The 26,362-nt window shown below is 49.2% G+C and overlaps 9 protein-coding genes and 1 non-coding gene across 10 annotated transcripts; 5 read left to right on the forward strand and 5 right to left on the reverse strand.

The window, feature by feature from the left end:
- Window positions 1-2,194: 2,194 nt before the first annotated feature.
- Window positions 2,195-5,434, reverse strand: DFJ58DRAFT_783756 (ribonuclease H-like domain-containing protein). Its single transcript, XM_041389917.1, has 7 exons — window positions 4,794-5,434; window positions 4,264-4,742; window positions 3,878-4,210; window positions 3,188-3,849; window positions 3,023-3,130; window positions 2,735-2,964; window positions 2,195-2,681 (listed from the first exon to the last, which is right to left on the reverse strand). Exons 1-7 carry the CDS (start codon window positions 5,402-5,404, stop codon window positions 2,261-2,263), a joined length of 2,844 nt encoding a protein of 947 aa, XP_041244730.1. The 5' UTR covers window positions 5,405-5,434; the 3' UTR covers window positions 2,195-2,260.
- Window positions 5,435-5,507: 73 nt separating this feature from the next.
- Window positions 5,508-8,833, reverse strand: DFJ58DRAFT_332741 (Piwi domain-containing protein). The gene is made up of 6 exons (XM_041379904.1): window positions 8,086-8,833; window positions 7,563-8,032; window positions 6,468-7,513; window positions 6,310-6,417; window positions 6,044-6,255; window positions 5,508-5,987 (listed from the first exon to the last, which is right to left on the reverse strand). Exons 1-6 carry the CDS (start codon window positions 8,700-8,702, stop codon window positions 5,591-5,593), a joined length of 2,850 nt encoding a protein of 949 aa, XP_041244731.1. The 5' UTR covers window positions 8,703-8,833; the 3' UTR covers window positions 5,508-5,590.
- A 259-nt stretch (window positions 8,834-9,092) lies between these two features.
- Window positions 9,093-10,945, reverse strand: DFJ58DRAFT_783760 (uncharacterized protein). Its single transcript, XM_041389918.1, has 3 exons — window positions 9,649-10,945; window positions 9,500-9,595; window positions 9,093-9,440 (listed from the first exon to the last, which is right to left on the reverse strand). Exons 1-3 carry the CDS (start codon window positions 10,882-10,884, stop codon window positions 9,201-9,203), a joined length of 1,572 nt encoding a protein of 523 aa, XP_041244732.1. The 5' UTR covers window positions 10,885-10,945; the 3' UTR covers window positions 9,093-9,200.
- A 46-nt stretch (window positions 10,946-10,991) lies between these two features.
- On the forward strand, window positions 10,992-12,119 carry DFJ58DRAFT_783762 (uncharacterized protein). The gene is made up of 4 exons (XM_041389919.1): window positions 10,992-11,321; window positions 11,379-11,466; window positions 11,535-11,613; window positions 11,669-12,119. The coding sequence occupies exons 1-4, from the start codon at window positions 11,093-11,095 to the stop codon at window positions 11,933-11,935; spliced, it is 663 nt and encodes a 220-aa protein (XP_041244733.1). The 5' UTR covers window positions 10,992-11,092; the 3' UTR covers window positions 11,936-12,119.
- A 519-nt stretch (window positions 12,120-12,638) lies between these two features.
- Window positions 12,639-13,649, forward strand: DFJ58DRAFT_659277 (uncharacterized protein; the record flags this gene model as incomplete). Its single annotated transcript, XM_041382078.1, has 4 exons — window positions 12,639-12,867; window positions 12,925-13,012; window positions 13,081-13,159; window positions 13,215-13,649. The coding sequence occupies 4 exons, from the start codon at window positions 12,639-12,641 to the stop codon at window positions 13,647-13,649; spliced, it is 831 nt and encodes a 276-aa protein (XP_041244734.1).
- Window positions 13,650-13,994: 345 nt separating this feature from the next.
- On the reverse strand, window positions 13,995-14,743 carry DFJ58DRAFT_726990 (uncharacterized protein; the record flags this gene model as incomplete). The annotated part of the gene is made up of 3 exons (XM_041385424.1): window positions 13,995-14,416; window positions 14,483-14,657; window positions 14,711-14,743. 3 exons carry the CDS (start codon window positions 14,741-14,743, stop codon window positions 13,995-13,997), a joined length of 630 nt encoding a protein of 209 aa, XP_041244735.1.
- A 4,930-nt stretch (window positions 14,744-19,673) lies between these two features.
- On the forward strand, window positions 19,674-20,267 carry DFJ58DRAFT_783805 (uncharacterized protein). The gene is made up of 3 exons (XM_041389920.1): window positions 19,674-19,855; window positions 19,896-20,196; window positions 20,241-20,267. Exons 1-2 carry the CDS (start codon window positions 19,736-19,738, stop codon window positions 20,037-20,039), a joined length of 264 nt encoding a protein of 87 aa, XP_041244736.1. The 5' UTR covers window positions 19,674-19,735; the 3' UTR covers window positions 20,040-20,196; window positions 20,241-20,267.
- A 206-nt stretch (window positions 20,268-20,473) lies between these two features.
- On the forward strand, window positions 20,474-21,517 carry DFJ58DRAFT_878732 (uncharacterized protein; the record flags this gene model as incomplete). The annotated part of the gene is made up of 5 exons (XM_041394499.1): window positions 20,474-20,702; window positions 20,760-20,796; window positions 20,826-20,849; window positions 20,918-20,996; window positions 21,068-21,517. The coding sequence occupies 5 exons, from the start codon at window positions 20,474-20,476 to the stop codon at window positions 21,245-21,247; spliced, it is 549 nt and encodes a 182-aa protein (XP_041244737.1). The 3' UTR covers window positions 21,248-21,517.
- Window positions 21,518-22,795: 1,278 nt separating this feature from the next.
- On the forward strand, window positions 22,796-22,869 carry DFJ58DRAFT_t83. Its single transcript has one exon. It is a non-coding gene; the product is annotated as a tRNA-Val (tRNA).
- Window positions 22,870-24,096: 1,227 nt separating this feature from the next.
- On the reverse strand, window positions 24,097-26,333 carry DFJ58DRAFT_332899 (glycoside hydrolase family 18 protein). Its single transcript, XM_041379905.1, has 12 exons — window positions 25,959-26,333; window positions 25,639-25,896; window positions 25,477-25,588; window positions 25,412-25,424; window positions 25,276-25,360; window positions 25,210-25,219; window positions 24,948-25,160; window positions 24,864-24,886; window positions 24,573-24,812; window positions 24,494-24,522; window positions 24,394-24,444; window positions 24,097-24,343 (listed from the first exon to the last, which is right to left on the reverse strand). The coding sequence occupies exons 1-12, from the start codon at window positions 26,163-26,165 to the stop codon at window positions 24,322-24,324; spliced, it is 1,263 nt and encodes a 420-aa protein (XP_041244738.1). The 5' UTR covers window positions 26,166-26,333; the 3' UTR covers window positions 24,097-24,321.
- Between the last annotated feature and the right edge of the window lie 29 nt (window positions 26,334-26,362).

Raw genomic sequence — 26,362 nt, forward strand, 5'->3', positions numbered from 1 at the left:
AAAAGATGGTGACCAGCAGGTAGTTGCACCGCAGCTCAGTGTGACATTTATCCCTGAAAATCTAGGCGCGTCACGGTGTATATATTTATCATTCCATCAAGACTTACTGGCACTCGGCTGGCTCTTGATTCAGCTTCAACCCTTGTGTAAATATTTCGAGATACCGCATTCTCATGATGGAGTAAATTATATGAAACGGCAGTCTTGCTTCTATTGTATCTGCACGAGGGAGACTGCTAGGCATGGTTGCTGTTTTCGAACTTGGGGATTAAATTAAATATTTTAACTGGTAGCAGCAGCTATAAAATGCGTGAGCACAGAACTGACGAACAACCAACAAAAGAACAAACCCGCACCCAGCTTAAAGATCTCGCACTTTTCGACTGTAAGGCTCATCTCACCAACCTATAGATCCGACTGATGACACTGGGTTTAGATGAATCTCTTGGCGATCATTCTCCTGGCATTTACGGCTGTTGGTCCTCTTAGTGCACGGGCCATGCTCGACTCCGAGATCACTGACGCCAACGCTGGACCGGCCAGCACTGCTCTCTGAAGAGGAGGAACGAGGACGATGCTGATGTCTGAGTGCTGCTGCTGCCGTGCGCTACACATGTGTATGTACTGATGTGATCTCGGGCTTTGCCGAGTCTCCTGCTGATCCGCAACACCGGCTTGCACCTGCTCTGCTCTGCTATGTTAGTCTAGGTTTGGTCGGATGCCCCGCTCCAACGCCGACGCATGCGTTTGGGGGATATGCGGGGGTCTCCCGTGCCCGAGCGCAAAAATTGCGGACAGTAAAAGTTGCGTCTTGAGCGACGGTACCATGACGAATCAGTACTGTTGTGCTCCATCAGCTTAGAAAGGGTTGTGAGTCTTATGACGCAGATGAGGGGTCCGGGTATGTCAGCAATGAAACTCTTTATCAGAATACGTACTGAGCGCAAAACAGGGATGAAAACAGTTCTGCTCGCACGTTAAGCTGCGATGGATTATCCCCAAAATATTCTTGCAGATTGTCTGAGGTAGCATCCTTTAGTTGCCTTTGTAAAGAATTTTCATTATTGCCAAGAAGTCGGACTTGTTCTTGATCACTGACTGTACAAACCTAAGGATCGAATGAGGAAAGGACTACTTGCACAATAGGGTCTTTGTAGGGTTGATGCGGCAGCGATAGTGGCACCTACAGTTGGCTGTGATTGCTAAGTGAGCATTTGGATTGTTCTGCGTCAGTGTCGAACAAACTCCGAAATATGTACCTTCTTGCATTGGACTGTCTGGACTCTCCATATTTCCGGCCTTTTGGATAATATCTTAATCGCGTGGATCTGTGTGGTGGAAATGGGCTTCCGAGACCATTGGACCCGCCTCACGTCACTCTGTCATGTTGTCAAAGAACCAGAGGTTGATTCAGATCCATAAGTCTAGCGTCGTCGTGGGGTACTCAGATACCTATCGATGCAGAATTTAAAATACGCACTTTGAGGCTAGAAGATAACAAAATGGACTCGAACATGTTGAACGTTCAACTCCGGCAATATTGTACAGCACAGTATTTCTTTATACCCGCCCACCACTCCCTTTATTTTTGTTGAGGTTGTAGCTGACGGGCCGGGTGGAGCCGTCATGATCGAGTCGACAGAATTTTTTTTCCTCAGACCTGTACCCTAGAAGAGGGTACAGGAATTTTCTACTTTGAAAGCTACTCGAAGAATCATTTGATATGATCAAATACATAAGTAGGTATCCCTCCCGAGCAGTTCCACCTGTTTGTGTCCCACTTCGAGCTGACACTCGGTTCAGCACAACCTATTAGATCATGTCAGCGACTCTCGAGCCAGATGAAGCTTGATCATCGAGACGACCGTCGGGTACGAAATATGTAAGTCACGGCGGGTTCTACTAATCTAAAAGAACAAGTGAGAGTCAAACAGGAGCACCGAGGCATGAGGTCTCGGAGCTCTTATTTGACTTGAGGTCCCGACCCTTGCAAACAACAATATTTTTGGCACGCGACTGAAGGACCCATGTCGATGTTCAACAGACGCCTCTCATGGATTACTCAGTGGCCCATCCAGAAAGAGACCCCTCGACGCAGGTACCTTGCAGATATTAGATTTTACAACGTAAATGCTCCGTCCTTACAATATGTGGAATGCAATCTCACATCCGGTGCTTATTTCGCTGAAGATCAAACATGTTAAAAAGCAAGTTCACAACGCAAGAACCCGTACATATACAAATTGTTCGTGCTATCTCTTCAGATATAAAACATCGTCTCCTTCAAATTGGGATGAACGCCATTACCCCATGCTTGAAGAGCAGCGTCATAAACACGTTGCTTGGCCGCCTCCCTTTCGTCTGCCGCCACGGCCTTTCCTTTACCCTTACCCCTACCCTCTCCTTTCCCACTCGAGGAGCCAGGCGCAGGGGGCTGCTCTGAGTTTAGGAATCCATCAAGGTAACACCGTGCCCGCTCGCATGCCAGATCGGCGTAATATGCGAGGGGTACAAGGCTCACCGCCTTGGTGGCGCGGGCATATAAGTAACTCGCGGTGTGCGTGCCCTGCTGTATGTCGTTGGCGCTAAGACCGCTCTCATCGTAAATAACTGTGTAGTGCGTAGGTCGCGCTTGACCCTTGATCCCATCATGAGCCTGCAAATAAAAGTCGAAATCAAAACTGGCAGAGACAAGAATATGAGCTAGCTTCCATTTCACGGGTCTGAGACTTACACGGCGGTGATACGTCTATCGACAACTGTTCCAGAGCGCGTGTTTCCGTTTCGGGTCCGGTGCTTGTCATCTTTCGGCATGAAGCGAGCGTGGTGTCGTTTCCCACAGATGACGATACTCAGGTGGGGCCGATACTCAGCAAGATCCTTGGTTTCTTTGTGGATGGCCTTGAAGGCATCCAGAATCTTGTCCTTCTCAGAGCCGTGCTCGAGCACTGTGTCGAATTGACCCTAGGTTGTGAGTGAGCACTGTACTCAAGTATAACAGGTGGAAGGATTATTGACTTACCTCTGAGACGCCATCTCTGTAGACGATAACTCTCTCGGGAAGGGAACCACTCTTCTTCTTGTACGCTCTCAGCCGCTCTAGCATCATCTCCGTTAGGTCGTCTATCATCTGTAGGCGTCAATCAGCTATACGTAGGTAAGAAAATAATTAGTTAGAGCAGTATACCTCTTGCTTCGATTTCTGACACCTCAAACTCGCAGGGCATTGCACGAAAGACTTATCAATAGTGGCAATTACTGCAGCGATGGATGGAGTGCCTGCCTTGCTGGCAGGTCCAGGGTGGGTAACATCCATGCCCACGAGCATCGTGCTCTTCGTAGTGAGCCAGCGTGTGCTTTCAGCGTCGAGAGTATGATTGATGCCCCCGAGTTTCTGGTTCAGCTTCAGGGCGACATTGGCATAGTACTGCTGCGGACCCTTGTTTTTCAGGACCTTGTTCAGGACAATCGTGACAGAATGTATCCCGAGCTCGACATCGCAGATGTGTTTGACGCCAGGGTACAGCTTCGTGTCGCGAAAAGGTAGGAGGACCAGTATGAATGCCGGGTTTCCCTTTATAAGGTTCTGGATTGTCCGCTTGATTTCCTTTATACCCTCCGACCGACCCCTGTCCTGAGACTGTCGGGGCAATTGGGACGTTTTGGCAACAGCCGGGGGCTGGTCTGCGAACGTCATTCCCGACTTCTGACAACCTTCTCTAAATCCTGTCCACACTTTGGTCACGTCTTCGTGACTGGGAGCAGTATGCCCATCAAAAATGACCAGAACCGCCCATTTGGCAACAGAAGCCCCAGTGTGGAACTTCACATTCGTGAGGTTCCAACTTCCTTTTGCCGGCTGTATGGGGAGAAGGACCGGAATGGTATTGTAGACTTTTAGGCGGAGGAAGTTCTCGTCCAGGAACATCGGTCATCGTCTTGTTGATCGATATACCGAACTCATCTAGGAGGCTCGCCTTGGGTTCAGTCAAGGCAAGCGAGGGTAATCCTCGGTTGATTATCTCTTCGAAGTTGGCGGCCGGCGACTGGCATGCATGATTCAGCATGGCCGTGGTCTCTCGATCTTCAAGAAGACCTCTGAATGGCTGTGATTCAATCGTACACAGCTCCAGTGGAACATAAATCGGCCTCCTCTCTGTCCCGAGGTCAGCGACAGGGAGATCTGGACGTTCCAGAATTATCCCGTGCACTAGTACCTCACGATTAGCTTTATGAACAGAGGCTGGCAACTAATGACAATACCATTCTCGAAATGCTGGGCGACTGAAATCTTGTGGCCATCCTTTATAAATGACGTTTTATCTGCAGACGACGACGTGATCCGTAACAACGTGCGACGTTTGGTGTAACCGAGATACTTGGTGGTCACTTTGACATTCTGAGCAAACCGCTGCAGAGTTGCGCCCTTGGAACGATCCGCAAATTCTTTATACGCGGAATCCAGTCGTTCAATAGGCTTGTAGAATGGTGTCATGCATACACCAACATTGACCATCAGCTCTCCGAAAACGGGCCTCGCAGACAAGAAAAAGCCTCTGAATGCCTCCAAGCCCGTGAGCCCGGGCGAGAGCTCATTTGCCTTGTAACCCGGGAACCCGAAGTAGCGACTGTTTCCGACTCGAACCGCAGTCGACGATGCATGTTGCTGAAGAACAATGTTGTATGCAGATATGAGCGGGGAAATGTCGTAATTATCATCGTCGACATCGCAGTGGAGGTATCTGAATAATAAGATTGAGACAACAGATCACGTCTCTTGGCTCAGTGCTTACTTCTCGAGTTCGCTAATATCCCATTTGCGGAGCAATTCGAGGGAGACGGTATATTCTGGCGAGTTTAGACCAGGCGTCTGTTCTTCCTCGAAGAACCTCACGGTAAGCTGCATGGGTTGAGGCAGCTCCTTGGAAGATACCAACGTCTCTCTCCCGTCAAATGCCACGGAGGACTTGACACTTTGCCAAGTCTCGTTATTGGTCTGCTCGAGCAGCAGTAGGAGACGACGCTGAACATCCTTGGCGTTCTTGGTTGGTTCGACTTTGACATGATACGTATGAATAAGTGAATTTGTGATCTTCACTGCAAAGAAGTTGGCAACCAGTGCGACCGGTTCTCCGTGGGTGCCGAACCCTGGACGGATAGGCCGCTCATACCGAATGCCAACTTCACGACGCATTTTGGCTAGCGCCTGCTCGTGAGAGTGGAGTAATTCGTCAGCTTCACCTCCTTGAGAGACCTGCTGTGGCCTAGCAGGCGGTCCAGAGGTGCTTCGTGCAGGACCCGCAGCAGGGTCCCGTTGCCCAGGGCCCCGCTGAGCTCCTCCACGACCACGAGTGCCTCGGTTCTGAGCTCGGTTTGTACGATTGGGATTGGTGTTAATGTTCATGGTAAAGGACTCAGGAGTTATGAGAATTGCCAATGGGAACTCGAACTTTGTATAAGTAGCTTACTCAGCAAACAATCTCGTTGTTCACACGCACAGATCAAGCTATAGATACACAAACCTTAAATATCCGCATATACACGATGACTTACACAAGTACAGTACCGGTACGACTCGCAGTAGCCTCCATCAGATATAAAACATGCTCCCGCGCAAGTCAGGATGCACGCCTTCTCCCCATGCTTTCTTCGCCGCCTCAAACACAGACTTCTTCTCTTCCTCCTTGTCCACCTTTCCTTTCCCCTTCCCTTTCCCTGTTGCGGCAGAGCTTGATACCTTGTCATCGGCACTCAAGAAGTCGTTCAAATAGCATCTCCCTCTTTCACAAGCCAGATCGGCATAGTATGCGGCTGGGACGAGACTCACGGCCTTGGTAGCACGAGCGTATAGGTAACTTGCAGTGTGTGTACCCTGTTGCACTTCATCTGCGCCAAGGTGGTTCTCGTCATACACCACTGTGTAGTGCGTTGCCTTCACGTGGCCTTGCAAGCCAGCATGAGCTTGAAGGTAAAAGTCGAAGTCAAATCTACAGTGATTAAAGCGTTAGAAGAATCAACTTGTGGTCAAATAGAAGGGCCGTACACTGCAGTGACGCCTCTGTCAACGACGGTTCCTGGACGAGTGTTACCGTTCCGGTCCGCGAACTGGGACTCTGTCGGCCAGAACTTGGCATGGTGGCGCTTTCCACAAATGATGATCGTCAATGATGGGCGATACGGCTTCGTTTGGGGAACTCTCTTAAATGCCTCCAACATCTTAGGAAGCTCTTCCTCCAGCACAGTATCGAATTGGCCCTGTCCATTCAAGATTAGCAGGGACGTCAGGATCGAGAGAAAAGCTCATCTCACTTCAGAGACACCATCCCTATAAACAAAGACCCGGTCTGGCAGGGTTCGATTCTTCTGATTGTAAAACATGAGGCGTTCTATCATCATCGCAGTCAGGTCTGTAATCATCTACAAACAAGGAGTGAGTGTTAGGGCGGCAACATTACAATGTCACTTACCTCTTTCTTGGTCTCCTGACACCTGAGACTTGCTGGGAATTGAACAAAAGAGCTATCTGCGCTCGCGACAACAGCAGCAATTGACGGTGTGCCTTCAACACTACCAGGGCCAGGGTGCGTGACGTCCATGCCCACAACCATCGTCTTGGCCTTTGTCCACCATTTCATGCTCTCCGCATCCAGCATATGATTGATACCTCCAAGTTTTGTATTCAACTTGAGAGCGACATTTGAGAAGTATTGATCTTGTTTATTGCGGTCCCGCAGCACCTTATCCGTAAGCATATGGAGGGTGTGGACGCCCAACTCGACGTCACAAATTCGCTTTATTCCTGGGTAAATGTAGTTGTCCCGGCGAGATAGGATAACGAGTATGAATGTCGGTTTTCCTTTCTGGGAAATTTGTCGCTTGATATTCTGACGAATCAGGTCCAGCGCCTGCTGCCTTGATGGGTCACGGGCGGGAGGGATGAGTTCTTGGTTTATCAAAGAGGGCGGTGACCCCAGTGACATGCCACTATTCCGGCATTTCTCACCAAAGCCCTTCCAGATCCCTTCCAAAGCCGGGTCGGTGGGCCCGTTGAACACGGTTTGTCCGTCTTTAATGACAAGCACCCACCAGCTCTTGATGGTTCCGCCAAGGTGGAATTTAACGTCAAGAATGTTCCAACTGCCGTTGTTGACGCTGGGAGGCTTCCCTGCTTTGTAGCTGAGGCGAGGCGGGGTAAGTTCACGTGCAGGGATGACCGCCATGTTGTTGTCCACCGCCATGCCGAAGCTGCTCATAGGACTACCCAGCGTCTGAGGCGTAAATCCAAGAGTAGGAAGGCCGCGGTCAACGATGGCATCTGCGTTGACTCGGGGCGGGTTACAAGCGAACCGAATCATGTTCGAAGTTTCTTTCTCATTGAGACGCCCTCTGAACGGTTGCCCAGGTTCGATTTCACATAGTTCGGCTGGTACGAATATGGAGAATTTGGAATTCGGGCCGGAGATATCAATGACTGGAACGTCGTGTGCGTGTTTCAGCTTGATGTGCGGGTACTCTGCTGAAGAATTAGCGACTAAATGAAGTATGAGATTAAGGAAACGGACTTCTCTTGAAATACTCTTCAACAGATATCTTGCCATTGTACTCTTCGCATTGAAAAGTCGTCTGCCTCGCAGTCGTAGACATGATCTTCTTAATCGGTTTCTTTTTCTTGTACCCCAGATGACTCGTGGTCACCTTGAGCTTCTGCGTAAAGCGTTGAAGCATGGCGCCATTGGATGACCGGTTGAACTCAATGATGGCGTCGGCAAGGTTGCCTGGCTTGTAGAAGGCAGTCATACAGACACCGACGTTCACCATGAGTTCCTTATACACAGGTCTGGCAGACGTGAAGAAGCCTTTCCAGGCCTCCACGCCAAGCGCTAGCTCAAAGCGCTCTTGTGAGGGGAAGAAATAGCGATTCTTGCCTACACGAACGCCGGTACGCGCTGCATGCGTTTGAAGTACGAGATTCACAGCACCTATCAGTGGCTGGACGTCGTAGTCCCGCGACTCAATATTGCCGCTGAGATACCTGGCCACCATGAATTGATGTGAGAACAAAGAAGGTAACTTTCCAAAACTTACTTCGTGAGCTGCGCAATATCCAAGTTACCCGTGTGGGTGATTGTGAAAGTATACGTCTTGGATTTGGCATTGGGACCAGCTTCTCCTTCCTCGTAATATTGGACTTGCACGTCAAGGGGCTGAGGCAGCTTCTTGGAAGCTACAAGCCTCTCGCTATTGTCATGTGCAATGAACGGTACAAGCTCTTTCCATCCTTGTTGATTGCTCCGTTCCAGTAGCCAGAAAAGGCGCGCACGAATACGCTTGATGTCCGTGGACGGCTGAATCTCGACATGGTAGTCGTAGATAGGTCCTTTAGGAAGCTTTATGGGAAAGAAATTGGCTCGCAACGTAATTGGGCGGCCGAGGACACCATAGCCAGGCCGGTGAGGGCGTTTAGGGTTGACGGCGAGTTTTTTAAAGGAAGAGACCAATTGATCCAAGGTTGCCAGACGTTGGTCTACAGACGTAGGGCCCCGGAAGATGAGCTCTCCTGGGCCTCCCCCTCTGGGACCACCGCCATACCCGCCCCTCGTACCGGCAGAACCTCTTCCTCCACCAAACCCGCCACCACCCCCTCGAGCGCCACCTGGGGGACCACCGCGATTACCGCCTCTGCCTCGTGAAGGGTTGCTCATGGTTTAGTAATATAGATATGTTCGTGGTAGTATTGGAAGAGAATTAAACCAAAAATCAGTTACTTATAGTTGTGGGCAGTAGTAGGTCGTGACTCGTGGGTAGCGCTTGTGAAGTTGCTGTGCGAGCCAAGTACAAGTCATCATTTGTGGCTGTGCAACAATTTAGATTCTAGGCTAGTATGACATGTGAAAGCGAACAATGAGGCCTTGCATTGTTCCCTTCTGATTTGGATACCTAGAAAGACACGATGTACGATTGATAAAAGAACGTTTGCGCCCATACACTTGCGCAGTGATCTGGATTCGAATCACTTCTGAATGACTCGGAAAACGCAGTTGAACCGCATTTGATTTGTAAATTTCATTCACCCAAAGAAGAGCGACTTAATATCCAACTATAATCATGCTTCTGATACACACAACCTACACAGGCAAAAGCCTATTACAAGTAACAAAGCCACGTGGTTCACAACTAAAGACGGCCTATAACCCTACACCTCATAGCTGAGTGCGTGCGAGTACCTCATGGGACCAACAATCACCCTCTCTCCACCAGCGCGTGGTGCCCATCTCAATTTCATGCAGCGCAGGATAAGCTGCGGAGATCTTTGGCATGAGGAGTCGTTGCTTTGTGGCATCGCCGCAAACTGTCACCGATTTTTGGTAATAATGGAGATGCAGCGTCTCGAGGTTTGCCGGAAGTGGGAGATGACCGTTAGCGATCCAATTCAAGAAACCCTGATTCGAAAACCTTCATCAGAATTGTGCATATCTCGTCGATAGTCAACACCCCTCACCGATATCAAGAACAGTGGATAGTGTGAGAAGTTATCGCTATCTTGCGCTTCCACGACATTAGCAAGCATGTCCATGATAAGTGACATGGGTCCCTCCTTGTTTGTCATGAGCAGTCGGAAAATATATCACGCAGAGGGCGTAAACTCACTTCGTCAACACCCATATTGATGTTTGGCGTGCGGAGGATATCAAGCTGCAGATGGCGAAGATCTGGGTGGATGCGCACGATGTCCTGCATGCTGTCGGGAGTAGGATGAAAGGGAGAGAGCATGAGATCGTGTACCATGCGAGTAGACGCAGAACAGTCATTCAATGCTTTGCAAACAACATTGTTGTCGTAGACGCCAAAGGGATTGCCAAGACTGGCGCGAGGATCGGTCCTGTGATTCATCCTCAAACAAATAACATTGACGGGCCGCCCAGGAAGTAAAATGGGGATAAGAGTCGGAAACCCGTCGTAGGCCACGAGGTTGGGAACAACAGATTGTATAACGGGCTTGCTAGGCTTGGCCATGGTTGAGAAATTCGAAATAGTGAGCGATGCGAGCGAAGGTGTTTTGCTCAAGAAGGTAAACAGCGTGTCCATGTGAGTTTCCGGTACCACCACAGAAAGATGCTTCAGGTTCTCGAACTGCCCCAACCGAACGAGTCCAAGGAGAAAAGAGTTCGAGAAGGTGAGGTCGAGTAGTGTGAGTCTTTCTAGATGTCGAAGGTTGAAGAGCGAGGAAATCAGCTGTCTGGTTGGAGGTGGTACGGGTGGTGGGTCACGATGTGCCTCATAGGTGATTAATACGACTTTGAGCTTCATAGCCTTGGCAGTGGATGACAGATTGCATCGTTCCATGTTGAGGCATTCCAGCTGAGGTATTTTCACCAGCGCAGACCAGCGCTCTTCCTCAATGTGAATATCTGAAATGTTCAATACGCGAAGGTTTCTGCATGATGGTAAAATGAGGAAAATCGAGATGGATGGTTGTACGAAGGGGAAGCCAGCTTTGTCATATTGCATGATCTCTGTTTCTTCTAACGGAGCGGGCGATCCAAAGGTCCTGATGCTCCATGTCTCCACCAGCCCGAGTACCTCCCGAGCGTCACTGTCACTTTGAAGCGCGTGAAGACGAAGAAGAAGTCGGCGCGCTCGTGCGATTCGTGTAACATCTTCATTTCGAGGCTGGAATATGTGCCGGATAGTGCGCTTGTATGGGATAGTAGTGGTGATGTTCTTGAACAACAGGTCTTTGCAGGTAAAACGAAACGACAGACAAGTGGATGACACGGCAAGGAGATCATCAACCGCCAGGAAACTCCAGCAATGCTGCCAAAGTTCAGGGGGAAGCGACCACGTATTCTTTGGTCCCTGCAAGATTGCAAAGAGCTGACCCATTGGTAGTAGTATTCTATGACGATGGCACGGGCAAACGTCGACGTCGAAGCTTACGTGAAAATATTCAGGTAACGTTTATTGCCAACTTCGGTACTTGTTTATGATGTCATCACCACCGCGTCTTAACGATTTCCTTCGTTTGTAGCGGTATATAATTTCTTTCTCTTTCTCTCCTCCGAACCGCTGCACTCAACTTTAGTACTATACAATGCAGAAACCACAATTAGAACTTCCACTCGTGCTGTCAGCTTTGGCTATCTTCCGGAGCCCTGCTGAGTTGCGTGCAGTTGTGAAGAATTTCTATACCAACGACGCCTCTTTGCACCACCCTTTCGGGATCGTAGAGCACGGAGAAAACTCAAGCCAGAAAATCATGGGCATGTACGAGTGGTGCCGTATCATCAGCCCATTCACTGCCAGCCGTGCGAATGCAGTGTGTTAGTTTACTCAATAATCTTATTTTGTCGTTCAAAACTTACTATATGCGCGTCTAGTTTATGATGGGAATCACCATGTCCTTGTCGCCGACATAACTCGGACCTTTCACGTTCGAGTCAGTCCCTTCAAGGAGGCCCGTTCTCGGTGAGCGTATGTGCTCTATTGGTGTCCCGTCGTGATGTTGATATCAACGCGAATCACGCACCCGTCAGCCACATTATCCGTATTAAGCTCCAGGAGCGAGACAAGTTATTCTATATCTATTCCCAAGAAGAATTATTGCACCCCATGGCTCGTCCATTGTTGATAATATGCCTTTGGATTTCGCCCTGATTGTCAATATTAGGACTTGATGAACTCAGTTCTGCCACCTCTTACTCCGCTGGTCCGGCTTGCACTTGTCTTCTTCGCATTGATGGGGGTCATGTGCTCCAAGATGTGGGTCTTCAGCTTGCTCCTGTGGGCGAAACTTTTCGGTATAGGTAGCGACATTCAGAGAGGCAAAGTGAAATCGGGCTTAACGAGGTTGGTGCAACCTGAAGACCAGGAGACAGTATATGCGATATTGAAGACTACGCAATACGGACCGTCCGGAGGTAACGCGAACAGTTGAACGCTAGCGCAGCATGCACACTCCAGCTTTGGCATCTCTAGTTTATCGTTTTCATTATCATTCCCAGCTGTACTTTATGCAGGATCGAGACTCGCCACTGTACTTTTATCACCAATACTTAGAAACTGTATTTTCAGACGCAGTCATGGTTGTCGCTTTTGTACTATGTTAAGACGTTGCATTATACCCTGTCTCCCGCACAATGAAAGTTTGGTGTCGGCCCCTGGCGTGTTCGTAATCTCAAGACCTCGACATAAATCCCCAAGGCTGGTATTGGCACCTCTCAAACCACCCGTAAAGTCAACCGATTGATAATCCGAAACAGATATTAGGCAGTGGGCACCATTAAGCCAGCGGTGGGCCAGACATGTGCCAAACGGACCAGCCTAGCCTAGCCTGATAAGAGCAAGGAGGGCCACAATTTCCTAAAATAAGTTTGTTATCTGGGAGCACATTACATAATGTCAACTCAAAGCTCATGTGGCCTAACGTTATTCATCGTAGATATCGATGGTAGCGGCTGAAATTTATGTCTTCAATATCAGATAAGGTTCCCGTCACGCCCAACTTTGGTATTTGTTTATGATGTCATCACCACCGCGTCTTAACAGTTTCCTTCATTTGTATAAGCAGTATGTAATTTCTCTCTCTCTTTCTCCTTCTCTCACCTACGAACCGCTGCACTGAACTTTAGTACTATACAATGCAGAACCCACAGCGCGATCTTCCATTAGTGCTGAAAGCTCTGGCTACCTGCCGAAACCCTGCTGATTTGCGTGCAGCTGTAAAGCAATTATACACCCACGATGCCTCTTTGCACCACCCTCTCTGGATCGTAGAGCACGGAGCAAACTCAAGGCAGAAAATCCTGGGCTTGTACGAGTTGTGCCGCATCATCAGCCCAGACACTACCAGCAATGTGAATTCAGTGTGTTAGTTTATCCAATAATCTTATTTCGTTGTTCAAAACTGACTATATGCGCGTCTAGTTTATGATGAGAATCACCATGTTTTCTTCGCTGAGGTAACTCAGCACTTTCACGTTCGAATCAGTCCATTCAAGTCTGCCCCTTCTCGGTGAGTATATGCGTGCTATTGGTGTCCCGTCGTGATGTTGATATGAACGCGAATCGCGCATCCGTCAGCTATACTGTCCGTATCGAGCTCCAGGAGCAAGACAATGCATTCTATATATACTTCCAAGAAGAATTCTTGCACCCCATGGTTCGTCTATTGTTGACAATATGCCTTTGGATCTCACCCTGATCGTCAATATTAGGACTTGATGATTTCAGTTCTGCCGCCCCTCGCTCCGCTGGTACGGCTTGCACTTGTCTTCTTCGCATTGATGTGGGTCATGTACTCCAAGATATGGATCTTCAGCTTGCTCCTGTGGGCGAAGTTCTTCGGTATAGGTAGCGACATTCGGAGAGGCAAAGTCAAATCGGGCTTAATGAGGTTGGTGCAACCTGAAGATCAGGAGACGGTAGATGCGATATTGAAGACTACGCGATACGGACCGTTCAGAGGTAAATTTAACAGTTTGAACGCTAGCGCAGCATGCACACTCCAGCTTTGGCATTTCCAGTTCGTTCTCATCATCCTTCACAGCTGTACTTTATGCAGGATCAGGACTCCCACTGTACTTTTATCACCAATACTTAGAAACTGTATTTTCAGATGCAGTCATGGTCGTCGCTTTTGTACTATGTAAAGACATCGCATTATACCTCGTCCCCCGCACAATGAAAGTTTTGGCGTCGGCCCCTGGCGCGTTCGAAATCTCAATACATAAATGCTGGTATTGGCACCTTTCAAACCACCCGTAAAGTCAACCGATTGATGATCCGAAGCAGATATTAGGCAGTGGGCACCATTAAGCCAACGGTGGGCCAGACATGTGCCCAACGGACCAGCATAGGAGCAAGTTGAACACCACCAACCACCACACATACATAAAACTATCATAGTAGACTATACATAGATAACCATCACAGATATCACGGTGGGGATTACATTTGAAGCTTTGAAAATAAAAAAATGTATTAGAAACAACGTATCAGAGTAGAGTATGACGGGAAACAGGTACTAGATTCAAGAAAGTGAACATTGGATGCGCTTTGTTGTCAGCACCTAAAAAGTCAGTCAAATATGCAAGGTCATTGTCCAACTGCGCCAGCACGTCATGGACATACCGAGCCCAGACATGCGGTGCTGCGACCCTGCTTGCTTTCATGTAGGCTGCCAGTGCCGGTATGACAAACCACTGCATGCGGTTCGTCCCATCTTCAAACGTACCCGCAGCCTTCAAGTTCCCGGGCCACTTCAGGGTTTCGATGTCAAAACTCCCCATGTTAATCCCCATTGCAATCGACTTCAGGACGCTGTAATCACTTTCATCCCAGGAACCCACAACCGGGGTGTAATCCCCAACCTGGATGCAACTGTTATACACGGTGGAGCAGGATGGGAGAGCCTTCGCTAAGACAAAGCAGAAACCCCGCAGGATGATGATTGTGCTACATTACTCCTTGCGCCGACTCTGACTTCTATGCTGACTAAGCTGCGGAATCGGCCGAGGGACTCTTTGGTGTGCGGTGGCTGCCCTTGGAACCACTAGTCCAACGGTCGCCAACGCAATCGCGATTAATCGGGCGGCCTTGCCAGTGGATTCTGCGTAGATGTTGTGAAGCCGTAATGGCTTCCTCGCATCGGACTGCGCCTGTGGGTATGAAATGAGTCGACATGATTAAGCATAAAACGGATCACACATACTGGGGGAAACGGCCGATGGAATGTTTTTCCCATCGTAGTCTGACTGTCTGACAGGGATGCTCAGAATGGTTCAGGAAGTGAGTGGGAGGGCGTGAACATTAATGTACAAGAATATAACAGCCCCCCACTTCGCAGAATAAAGCGGCTTCAATATTCAATCTTTACCCCCAAATTGCAGTGACACACCGTCCGGCATATTCGATGTCGTATTACCCCACTTGAACGACCACGCGCACAGATGATCGCAACAACGCTCAGTCCGCTATGAGGAAACACCGATGCTATGCATCACTTCAACACAATCCACGGCGCATGCGCAACTGCATCTCTGATGGAATCGACATGCCTGGTTTGTTGTTACGTGCTCTCACGAACTAGCAAGAACATCATAAGTACTACTACACAGTCGTTCACATGGACGACCTTAAACTCAGGTTAGACGCTGGGTATAGAATAGAATACGAAGTATGATCTACTGTACACTCGGTCACATGTAAATTGTATCTGAAATATTCATAATGGATGCATTGCTGCGATAATCGTTGGTACTAAGGTCTGCAAGTGTTGATTTTAGTAAGCGCGAGGAACAGAAAGGGCTTCGAAGAGACTCACTCCTCTCGGCACTTTTGCCAGTGTTGTCCATGTGCCATGCAGCTCAAATCAAGGTCAGGACCTCTGGGTATCATTAATGCAGTCCCGGGGCTCCACAATGACTGTCGAGAAGCGGGTGGTACCCAAAATAACAGCCGACGTTCGGGTCCCATCACCCATCCACTGCCGCTATCCAGGACAAATGGGGTCGAACTGCGGTCGTCATGGGATGCTCCCTCCATTAACTCAGAAGTGTCGCAGAGCGCGTGGATAGAGTTGGACGAGAAGCAAATGAAGTGATTGTTCAGAGTGTTCAATGTCATGGTAGTGGTGGCCTCTATCGTGCGATGTTCATCTGAGAATGATGGATGATCTAACTCAGCGCACTGTTGCGATGGCTGCCCCATCACTGGATACCACAGCCGAACAATGTTATCTCTTGAACCAGTGACGATACGAGTGCCGTCCGGCGAGAACGAGATGGACCAAACTGAAGAAGTGTGCCCCCGCAAGGGCTCACCGACTGGCTCCCCCGTCCCTACATCCCACAGCCGAACAGTCTTATCCTCCGAACCAGTGACGATGCGAGTGCCGTCCGGCGAGAACGAGACCGAGTAAACTGAACCAGTGTGCCCCCGCATGGGCTCACCGACTGGCTCCCCCATCCCTGCATCCCACAGCCGAACAGTGTTGTCCGAAGAACCAGTGGCGATGCGAGTGCCGTCCGGCGAGAACGAGACTGACCAAACTGAAGAAGTGTGCCCCCGTAAGGGCTCACCAACTGGCTCCCTCGTCCCTGCATCCCACAGCCGAACAGTCTTATCCTCCGAACCAGTGACGATGCGAGTGCCGTCCGGCGAGAACGAGACCGAGTTAACTGAATCAGTGTGCCCCCGCAAGGGCTCACCGACTGGCTCCCCCGTCCCTGCATCCCACAGCTGAACAGTGTTGTCCGAAGAACCAGTGACGATGCGAGTGCCGTCTGGCGAGAACGAGACCGAGTTAACTGAAGAAGTGTGCCCCCGCAAGGGTTCACTGACTGACTCCCCCGTCCCTACATCCCACAGCCGAACAGTGTTATCCCAAGAACCGGTGACGATACGAGTGCCGTCCGGCGAGAACGAGACCGAGTTAACTGAAGAAGTGTGCCCCCGCAAGGGCTCACCAACTGGCTCCCCCGTCCCTGCATCCCACAGCCGAACAGTGTTGTCCGAAGAACCAGTGGCGATGCGAGTGCCGTCCGGCGAGAACGAGACCTGAGCCGAACTGATAAGTGTGCCCCCGTAAGGGCTCACCAACTGGCTCCCTCGTCCCTGCATCCCACAGCCGAACAGTGTTGTCCGAAGAACCAGTGACGATGCGAGTGCTGTCCGACGAGAACGAGACCGACAAACTGAATCAGTGTGCCCCCGAAAGGGCTCACCGACTGGCTCCCCCGTCCCTGCATCCCACAGTCGAACAGTCTTATCCCTTGAACCAGTGACGATGCGAGTGCCGTCCGGCGAGAACGAGACCGAGCGAACTGATTCAGTGTGCCCCCGCAAGGGCTCACCAACTGGCTCCCTCGTCCCTGCATCCCACAGCCGAACAGTCTTATCCTCCGAACCAGTGACGATGCGAGTGCCGTCCGGCGAGAACGAGACCGAGTTAACTGAATCAGTGTGCCCCCGCAAGGGCTCACCGACTGGCTCCCCTGTCCCTGCATCCCACAGCCGAACAGTCTTATCTCTTGAACCAGTGACGATGCGAGTGCCGTCCGGCGAGAACGATACCGAGCGAACTGATTCAGTGTGCCCCCTGAGCACAGTCTGAATAGCCGGCCAGTTTATATCACGTCCAAATGCCACACGAAGAGTATTCGGAAACCGTGCAGAAAACTTTCTAGATAGCGGAGAGTTGGCAGGCGAGAATGAGAGTGCTGATATATACAGATGTGGTGTGCTGTGTAAAATCATGCCGCCGAAGACTTGAATGAACCTCTGTACGTCCATTGCAGTCGACGAGACATCTTTGAATTTGGGATGGCCCTGTTGTTGCGCATGAGCGCTTTATCTGACACCTAGTAGCATTGTGCTCACCTTCAGCCACTGTGCAATAGGCGGAAGGGCACCAACTGCAACAGCTGAGCACATTGGTCAGGGCAAGTGACTCCAGCCAGAAAAACACCCGTTCGTTACCGAATAACATTTTCACTTCTTTCGCGAGTTCCTTGTCGAAGGTTGTGGTTAGTACGTGCGACATCCAAAAACGAGATGAATATGACAGATGTGGGGAGATGCATTTTTGAATCCGTTCTTGTAGACCAGGATCTTCGCTATTAGGTAGATACGACGACTTTAAAGCACAGATATTGAAGCGAAGACCATGTTCCATCACTCGAAGTGACGCGAATGCAAGGTCGCGTTGCGCATTTGACAGATCGATGAAAAATTCTTTACTGGATTCTTTGTGAGTCAAGAAATCATGGAAGGACGCGTGGAGGGGTCGGATTTGGGAATCTGGGTTGGTGGTGCCGCTGAGGAGGGAGCCCATGCTTTTTACCACAAGCTCCACGTCGAAATGGTCCTCTTCCTTTGGGAAATAGGACCTCATGGCTTTCAGAGAAGCTAAAGGAAGGGGTTCAGCTGTGCCTAGTATTTGTCCCATCACTGAGCGAAATCTCGCTAGCTTCTTCAAACGCAGTTTCGGCGGATCCGGAGATGTATCCCTGGGTATGATATTTGTTAAGATGAGGTCATACATGTTATGCAACAGCTTGCTTCTCTCAGCAGGATTGCGTGACACCACCGTGACAACCTCGTAGTGATCCTTTGGAGATACCATACCGGACTCCTTGATGTATTCGCAGGCGAGACGCGCCCACTCGAAAAGTCCATCAGCTTTCTCAGCGAGGACTGCGAACTCTCTGTCCTGGAAATCTAGCCCTTCCAACTCCTTGGATACGTAAGCATGAATGTCGCGCTTTGCAAATTCTGGTGGAATACCATCCATCGACATCTGTCGAATATGCTGAACACCACGAAACTTGTCTTCGATATCATCAAGCGGGACGAGAGGTAACGATGAAGCGGAAGTTGCCAGGCAGGTCTGTAACTTTTGGAACGTCAGGGTTTGGATGTTTGCCAGCTAGAATACGGAGGAGGTCCATTCGTGTCTTTACTCCGCCGCTCTCGTCCAGTGCGTCGAATCACTATCACGATGGGTCCCACAATTGATCCAGACGACTTCCCCAGTGGTTCGACAAGAAGGTTCTGCCACTGCTGGATGATATCCGCTGTATTCTTGAGCGAGTTCGCGGTCTTAACTGCATCTGCTAATGCCCGCCTCATCTCCGGATCACGATCAGCCAGGTCGCGCGCAATCGTGGAAAATATCTTTTCATGGCGACCATCTACTCCTCGGTCAAAACAGTAACACGAACCAAGCCCTCCCACGTCTTTGAACCACTTAGCGATGGTGTGGGCGATGGCCGATTTGCCCTTGCCCGCAGGACCAGATAGCCACAGCACACGTGGAATGTTGTCCCCAGTGCTGTTGACCCATTCCGTGATCTGGGAAAGTATTTCCGTGCGCGTCCCTTGAAGGCATTCTTTTCTGGTATCTAGTCCCGCGCGATCTGCATAAGTCATACCGCTGAGGTCCAATGTTTCTTCTGAAAAGGCATGAATTTATGTGAAGTCACAAGGATGTCCGAACCCTTACCCATACGATGGACGTGTATGGCTATGTTGTTAACGTGTGTGCTTATGTCGTGGACGCCTATAGCTACGTCGCGAGTAACCTGGTCCCGGAAGTTTTGCATGAGCCCGTCGAACACGTCATTGTACTTTTTGATCGTATCGTCCGTTTCTGAGAGGACTTCCTTTCCAAGTCTCTTCCCTGTGATGATGGTAGAAGCTCGAGACGGTACAGAGCGCAACAGCTTGTAACACTCACAAAAGTTGCTGATCTCCGAAGTAGTTCGTGATAAATTGAGCACATTCACGAGTCTGCTGAGAAATCTTTGCAAGGATAGCGTGCATCGACAAAATTTTGTTAAGCTTCTCGTCTTGTGTCATGAGGTCGTAAATTTCAAATAACTTCTTGAGAAGTTTGAGTAACGCTGCATCGCGATCCGCTTGAGCTAGAATAATCTGTACAAATGATTGCTGAGCAGTGGAAGATAGGAAGGGATAAAGAGAAAACCTACTTTGGCTGCAAAAGACAACACGCCCAGCGCCATCTTTGCATATGGATGTACCTGTGGAAGCTAAATTAGTTCGATTCTGATCGAGAGGAGGGCCTGCATACATCCGCGATCTTTTCGATAACAGTGTCGAATATCCTGAGGGGCTTTAAGATATGTGTCTTGGAAACTGTCAGCAGCATCGAGATCTTCTGGTGTGTCTTGAACAATAGAAACCACGGGTGTCACAGCTCCCTGAAAGTGGATGCATGCGTTTTGCAGCCTGCTTGTGCATCTTGAAGTGCCAACTGGGTAGTATCACTGGCAGCCTCCACTTCCACACCAGACGAAGCCGCCTGAACCTGCGCGACCACCGGAATTTAGAGAGAGTACAGAGACTGGAGGACAATTATGAGAACTTACCTCGAGATTCGGGGTCAATGGAGTACGTTCATGATTGACATTCGGGGGAACAGGGCTGAGGGTGCGGGAATCCTTCGAGCGCTTATGGCAATCTTAGTCGTATTCCAGGACACTCATTATACATGCTTGTGGACTCACCGAGATCCTTAACTTCTTAGCACCGTCCTTAACCTTCTTCAGAAGCCGACCGAGTTTTCCACGGGGTCGGTGCTAGACGAAGGATGTGTCAGTGTTTGGAATGGAGTGGACTGAGTGATCTTCATCAGTCACGTACCGAGCTTCCACTAGCTGTTGCTTCGATAGTTGTGTGAGTTGAATCCCTCCGAGTCGATGAGTTGCCTTTGCTCATTGTTGAAGCGAAGCAAGATCATGAGAAGGGCTACATCATTTACACAATAGGCCATTCTGGGCCGTATGGCGATGACACGACGGGCCGTCGAAGCTTACGTTAGTATTTATTGCCAACTTTAGTACTTGACATTTATGATGTCATCAGTCCCATTCCACCGCGTCTCTTTGGTATATAAATATATAAACTATCTCTCTCTTTCCTGAACCGCTGCACTCAACCTTAGTACTATACGATGCAGAACCCACAACGCGATCTTCCAGTCGTGCTCACAGGTCTGGCTACCTCTCACAACCCTGCTGATTTGCGTGCAGCTGTGAAGAAATTCTACACCCCCGACGCTTCTTTGCACCACCCTTTCAGGATCGTAGAGCATGGAGCAAACTCAAGGCAGAAAATCCTGGGCATGTACGAGTGGTGCCGCATCATCAGCCCCAACACTACCAGTGATGTGGATGTAGTATGTTAGTTTACCCAATAATCTTATTTCGTCGTTCAAAACTGACTATATGCGCGTCTAGTTTATAATGGGAAACACCATGTTCTTGTTCGCCTGAGGTAACTCAGCACTTTCACGTTCGAATCAGTCCCTTCAAGTCTGCCCCTTCTCGGTGAGTGTATGCGCGCTATTGGTGTCCCGTCGTGATGTTGACATGAACGCGAATCGCGCATCCGTCAGCTACATTATCCGTATTAAGCTCCAGGAGCGAGACAAGTTATTCTATATCTATTCCCAAGAAGAATTCTTGCATCCCATGGTTTGTCTATTGTTGACAATATGCCTTTGGATTTCGCCCTGATCGTCAATATTAGGACTTGATGAATTCAGTTCTGCCGACCGCTTACTCCGCTGGTCCGGCTTGCACTTGTCTTCTTCGCATTGATGGAAGGTCATGTGCTCGAAGATATGGGTCTTAGCTTGCTCCTGTGGGCGAAACTCTTCGGTATAGGTAGCGACATTCAGAGAGGCAAAGGTCAAATCGGGCTTAACGAGGTTGGTGCAACCTGAAGATCCAGGAGACGGTAGATGCGATATTGAAGACTACGCAATACGGACCGTCCGGAGGTAACGCGAACAGTTGAACGCTAGCGCTAGTATGACACACTCCAAGCTTGGCATCTCCAGTCCATCGTTTTCATCATTATTCCCAGCTGTACTTTATGCAGGATTCAGGACTCCCACTGTACTTTTATCACCAATACTTAGAAACTGTATTTTCAGACGCAGTCATGATCGTCGCTTTGTACTATGTTAAGACGTCGCACTATACCTTGTCCCCCGTACAATAAAAGTTTTGGCGTCGGCCCCTAGCGCGTTCGTAATCTCAAGACCTCGACATAAATCCCCAAGACCGTTATTGGCACCTTTCAAAGTCGACCGATTGATAACCTGAAACAGACATTAGGCAGTGGGCACCATTAGCATATGAGACCAGACATGTGCTAAACGGACCAGCGTAGCCTAGAGCAAGGAGAGTAACTGTTTCCTAAAATATTCACAAAATAAGTTTGTTATCGACTCTGGCAGCACATTGCCGATGCTTGGGGCGCTACGTTGATTACCTGGCCTGCTACTCATCGATACTGAAAGTTGATATCGATGGTGGCGGCTGGAATCCATGCCTTCAGTATCGCAGATAAGGTTCGCGCCATGTTGTTATTTTGTAATCTGCTGTGCAACTAAACTTCGTTAGGTTGCGCGATTACACCAGAGCCTGCGAGACATTGATGATCAGTGAGTGCTTCGAATTTGTGTTGATAGTCAAAGAATAGAAAGTAGCAGTACTGTTGGCGTTATTGCATATGACGACACAGATTGACCTGCACGGTGGATCGCAGTAAATGTCGAAAAGCATACCAGCTGTCAAAAGATAACTTAGGATGACGCTACAGCCCGCACTCATCAGACTCCTGTGGACGGGGTAATGTTTTTGGTGAGTGTTGGCTTCGGCATTCATCGATGCCTAAGCAAATTCTAACCAAAACATCATAAATTAGAGTCCTGTAGTGCACCGCGCCACCGGAGCATGCAGCGAACTTGTGATGGTGTTCTAGGTAGCGAGAAGGGCAGGGCCACTCCATGGATGCCAGCTCCATATCACCCCCTCCGGGTTCGCTAGAACAGGTTTAGAGTCTCAGCGAAGCTTTGGAACAACGCTGATATTATGAGGGTACCTAGAACAGGTTTAGAGTCTAGGTACGAGTATGAGTTGTTACTGCGAGCTACAAGACGACATACCTCAGCGAAGCTTTGGAACAACGCTGACTTGGAGGTGAAAAAACAAACACAAGACGTGGAATATGTACCGTGTGTTACATAACCATCAGTATTCAGTGGCTGCTGATGAGAGTCGCAATACTGTATAGTTTATCTATCAAGAAGAGAAACGGAGTCACGGTATCGCGAACACTCCGCAGGGGAAAGACTTGGCTGTTAACGTTGAACGTTGAGTACTGAGTCACAGTCACTGCGTCGGTCCGTCGGACGTGGCAGTGCGTCCACCGTTGATAGGCCTGCGGCAGCTCAAAATGGCAGTGTGGGAATTCATGTCATCGGGGTCTGATGGCGTAGTTGGTTATCGCATCTGTCTAACACACAGAAGGTCTCCTGTTCGAGCCAGGATCAGATCATACTTTTGGTATTTTTCTTCATCTTTCGTTATCCCAAGTCCTTGGTCAAATTATTGTTTCGATGATGGTGATTAATTATTCATCTGATTTTGTCTATCCAGATTTATTGTAGAAGAAGGAAGTCAATCGTCCGAATGCCTTCCAAAGGTCATTTACCAAGCTATGCGCCAGTTTCTGCACGCGCCATTTGATTCCTTTCTCACTTCCCGATTCCCGCTCGGAGGTGAATGCCCTCGGGGACTCTCGGAGGACCCAGAGTTATCGAGGTATGTCGTGCTTTGTTTCGTTGTTTCGTTGATGGCACCAAGCCCCTGAGGCCTGATGCGACTGATTTCCCTTCTAGTCTTTCTTAGAACGACTGAAAATAGTCGTCCATTCTCTACTGATTATCCCATGGTTCTACTCGTTCTGTCCACGATGTGCTCACAGCGTTCTCACGCAGATCAGCTATAGTGCTCGCTGAATCGTTCCAGAATTATCATACCTTTCTGATAGACTTTCGGCACTTCTATTTCTGATCCATGGTCCATGCCATGAAGACGTGCGGTATGACCTATCTTTGTTATCACCTCTCCGCCTGTTGACCTTTGCGCTCCACTACTGTGCTTCATCCATGGGTCGGGCGCGCTTCCAAATCCTTGCATCCCTATTTCCTGCTCTGATGCCCTGTCCAAACATTCTGCCCCCGACAGCTTCCCATTGGGGGGTATTAGTAGCACCATCCCACAAAGACGTCCCACAAAGGAATCTTCAACGAGATGTCGTGTGCTCTTTAAATCTCTATGGGGCCCCATTGCTGACCAGTTGATTTGATGCCGTTACAGTGATATGCGTAAAAATTGAACGAGCATGTCTACGTCATAGGTGTGTCGGCGGTGCGCGTAATTCAGTGGTGAGACTTTTTAATACCAGCATACCACTGAAGGTTACGTCGTTAAGGGAAAGGAACAATGCACGGTGATTTCATGTTGATAATATTAGAATTGAGGATGCTCCAATGGTAGGCTCGATTTATTACATCAGAACCGAAAAATAGGTACTCGTAATATGCTGTCGCCACTTGACCCATATGTTCCAAAGACATGAAGCTTGAAGCCCTGTTGGTGTAGTTGCTTCATTGAGTGTTATGAATCCTTATCAGTAGTTTGAAAGTTGATCAAATCACGCCCGAACATAAATGATCATAAGTATAGCGGGTATCGCGAGAAACTACCCCATAATTTGCTAGTAAAAACAGGAATGGAATACAATAATAATACATCGCTATCGTCATATCTCGTTTCATCATCTATCACGTTACATATCATATCGCGGAGCCCCTGCAGCAGCAGGTGAGCAGGGTAGGGTGGCGCCCATCAATGCCTTTACAAAGCAGGCGCAGGTGTGACGATGGGGGCTAACAGAGCCCTATGCTTAGGTGGGGCGGTGGCTGTAGAGGTGCAAGCTCCGTCGTTAACCCAGACACCCGCGGAACCTATTGTGGGACCGTCAATTTTTTTTCTGGAAAGACTAAGGCCAAATCACCTCCAGGGGTGTCGTCCCTCCGTCCACCAGCTCGCGGTCCACAGGTACCCACTAAGTTATGGGTTAGTAGATGGATAAGAATAAATCAGAAAATATGCACTCGTAGGTCACTTCATCACCTCCGGTATACTATGTAAGGTTCAGTGTTGAACGGAGGAAAAAAATAGAAATATACTCACAGCCACACCAGTGGTCCATGCAGCAACACCTGTGCAAGTGGTTCCGGGTGTTGAGGTACTGGTACTCGTCGTCGTGGTACCGGTGCTCGTCGTTGTGGTACTGGTGCTCGTCGTTGTGGTACCGGTGCCCGTCGTTGTGGTACTAGTGCTCGTCGGTGTCACAGACGTCGTAGTCGTGGATGGCATTGGCCAGGTGTCCCCGCGCACAGTCGCGATCCATGAGGAATTAGCGTCAGGATACTAATATCGGCATGCTCAGCAACCTCGCGGATCACTTGGATTCTCACGTACCTCCCAAACCATGACACCGGCATCTAGAATTCCCCGTGATGATCAGAGACAAAAAAACTAGCTATGTAAATGGGACAGACTTACTCCATCCAGCAGCATAGGCCTCGGAAACACAGGACGCTAAGAGAGACGGGTCCATGTACCCATTGGTGGCTTGTGCTGCAGTAGCAGGCTTGCCAATCACAAGCTTGTCCAGAGAAATACCGCTATCAGCGATTTGGAAGAGTGCAGTTTGTGGCCAAGTAGTTGAGGAGTTGTACAGGAGGCCATCGCAAGTTGTGTACTCCGTTGTGCCCTCTGTTTGTTGTTACTATAAAAAAAGGGAACGCGTCAAAGAGAAACCCACGGTTGTAAAACTGAGGTGTCAGAAAATCAGAACAAGAAATTAAAAATGATAGGATGTCGGCCACACCTGCACATTATACCAATCAATCATACTACCGACCACAGAATCTATCCAGAGGTATCCTCCACCACCCCAATAATTAGGAGAAAACCTTTTGGTTGGTTTCAGTCAGTAGGCATCGACTTGGCCACTATATATTTACCAAGGTGCAACAGCTGTGCGAATAGCTTTAGCGTGATAATGATGTTGTCTGAATATCTCACTCACGAGCATGAGTCAATATATATTGGCCCTGAGGAAGCTGTGTGCGCAGCTGGGTGGTGAAGTTGCCGAGCCACTGCTCAGCAGAGCCAGTACCAGCGTCGAATGCAGCGAAATCCTAAGGAAAATCAGTTATCGTCAAGCATTACCAGACATAATACAACATGCCTCATAGTCGATATCTACACCCTGGAGGCCATATTCGATGACCCAAGCTGCCATGGTATTCGCAGTATCGATGGGGTCGTATCCCGATGAAGTTGGGGTCTCAGTGGACCCGAAAAGGGACACAATGAGTGAGATACCTGCGGCCTCGTACTCGGAAAGAATCGAAGAACGTTGGGATGCTGTAAGCTCTTCCCATTCCTGAGCTTGATCTGCTGCACCATATTGCTCGAGAAAAGACAATGCAAACACATTGAAGCCCTGATGTTTGTACCAGTTGACGATTAGGGTATCAACTACAAGTAGAGAAAGGGAAACCTTACCAAAATATCTGACACCGTTGGTTCAGTGGAAACGTACGCGTCACTGTATAATACGAAATATGGGAATACTGGGGTAGCACGCTTCAAAACATTTCTTGCTTTTGGAGTCAGGCCTCTCAGCATCTGCTCAAGAGGCACAGAGGCGACCTCTCCGAAGCACGCGAATGCCGCCATCGCAGCCGTCAGGGTGGAGTATATATGCACCATGAAGTTCGAGATATGGAAAGTGAACGAGGGTTTCAACTTGTATAGCGAAGCAGCTACCTATCCAGCATAATCCGCTGCGATTTATACCTGCAGATAAGGATGTAAATGTCCCAACCAGAATAAAAACCTCGAGATACCCCGAGTGCGTGTGATTAGTTATCTCATGAGTGTGACAGAAATAGTGGGTCATCAGCTTC

The sequence above is a fragment of the Suillus subalutaceus genome, assembly GCF_016647625.1.
Source record: "Suillus subalutaceus strain FC151 chromosome Unknown DFJ58scaffold_42, whole genome shotgun sequence".
Classification (NCBI taxonomy): Eukaryota; Fungi; Basidiomycota; class Agaricomycetes; order Boletales; family Suillaceae; genus Suillus; species Suillus subalutaceus.

What these genes read in the sequence shown, in the direction of transcription:
- DFJ58DRAFT_783756 (XM_041389917.1), bottom strand. Translation starts at nt 5,404, where the DNA reads ATGAACATTAACACCAATCCCAATCGTACAAACCGAGCTCAGAACCGA. An exon ending in ACAGAGATGGCGTCTCAGAG is followed by an intron (nt 2,965 to 3,022) that starts GTAAGTCAATAA and finishes CTCACAACCTAG; the next exon opens with GGTCAATTCGACACAGTGCT. An exon ending in GATAGACGTATCACCGCCGT is followed by an intron (nt 2,682 to 2,734) that starts GTAAGTCTCAGA and finishes TGTCTCTGCCAG; the next exon opens with TTTTGATTTCGACTTTTATT.
- DFJ58DRAFT_332741 (XM_041379904.1), bottom strand. Translation starts at nt 8,702, where the DNA reads ATGAGCAACCCTTCACGAGGCAGAGGCGGTAATCGCGGTGGTCCCCCA. An exon ending in TGAAGAGTATTTCAAGAGAA is followed by an intron (nt 7,514 to 7,562) that starts GTCCGTTTCCTT and finishes ATTCTTCAGCAG; the next exon opens with AGTACCCGCACATCAAGCTG. An exon ending in GTCAGGAGACCAAGAAAGAG is followed by an intron (nt 6,418 to 6,467) that starts GTAAGTGACATT and finishes CCTTGTTTGTAG; the next exon opens with ATGATTACAGACCTGACTGC.
- DFJ58DRAFT_783760 (XM_041389918.1), bottom strand. Translation starts at nt 10,884, where the DNA reads ATGGGTCAGCTCTTTGCAATCTTGCAGGGACCAAAGAATACGTGGTCG. An exon ending in TCAATATGGGTGTTGACGAA is followed by an intron (nt 9,596 to 9,648) that starts GTGAGTTTACGC and finishes ATGACAAACAAG; the next exon opens with GAGGGACCCATGTCACTTAT. An exon ending in ATCCACTGTTCTTGATATCG is followed by an intron (nt 9,441 to 9,499) that starts GTGAGGGGTGTT and finishes TTTTCGAATCAG; the next exon opens with GGTTTCTTGAATTGGATCGC.
- DFJ58DRAFT_783762 (XM_041389919.1), top strand. Translation starts at nt 11,093, where the DNA reads ATGCAGAAACCACAATTAGAACTTCCACTCGTGCTGTCAGCTTTGGCT. An exon ending in CAGCCGTGCGAATGCAGTGT is followed by an intron (nt 11,322 to 11,378) that starts GTTAGTTTACTC and finishes ATGCGCGTCTAG; the next exon opens with TTTATGATGGGAATCACCAT. An exon ending in AAGAATTATTGCACCCCATG is followed by an intron (nt 11,614 to 11,668) that starts GCTCGTCCATTG and finishes TGTCAATATTAG; the next exon opens with GACTTGATGAACTCAGTTCT.
- DFJ58DRAFT_783805 (XM_041389920.1), top strand. Translation starts at nt 19,736, where the DNA reads ATGCGTTTTGCAGCCTGCTTGTGCATCTTGAAGTGCCAACTGGGTAGT. An exon ending in ACCACCGGAATTTAGAGAGA is followed by an intron (nt 19,856 to 19,895) that starts GTACAGAGACTG and finishes ACTTACCTCGAG; the next exon opens with ATTCGGGGTCAATGGAGTAC.
- DFJ58DRAFT_332899 (XM_041379905.1), bottom strand. Translation starts at nt 26,165, where the DNA reads ATGGTGCATATATACTCCACCCTGACGGCTGCGATGGCGGCATTCGCG. An exon ending in CATGGACCACTGGTGTGGCT is followed by an intron (nt 24,523 to 24,572) that starts GTGAGTATATTT and finishes AACCTTACATAG; the next exon opens with TATACCGGAGGTGATGAAGT. An exon ending in GGTGATGAAGTGACCTACGA is followed by an intron (nt 24,445 to 24,493) that starts GTGCATATTTTC and finishes CCCATAACTTAG; the next exon opens with TGGGTACCTGTGGACCGCGA.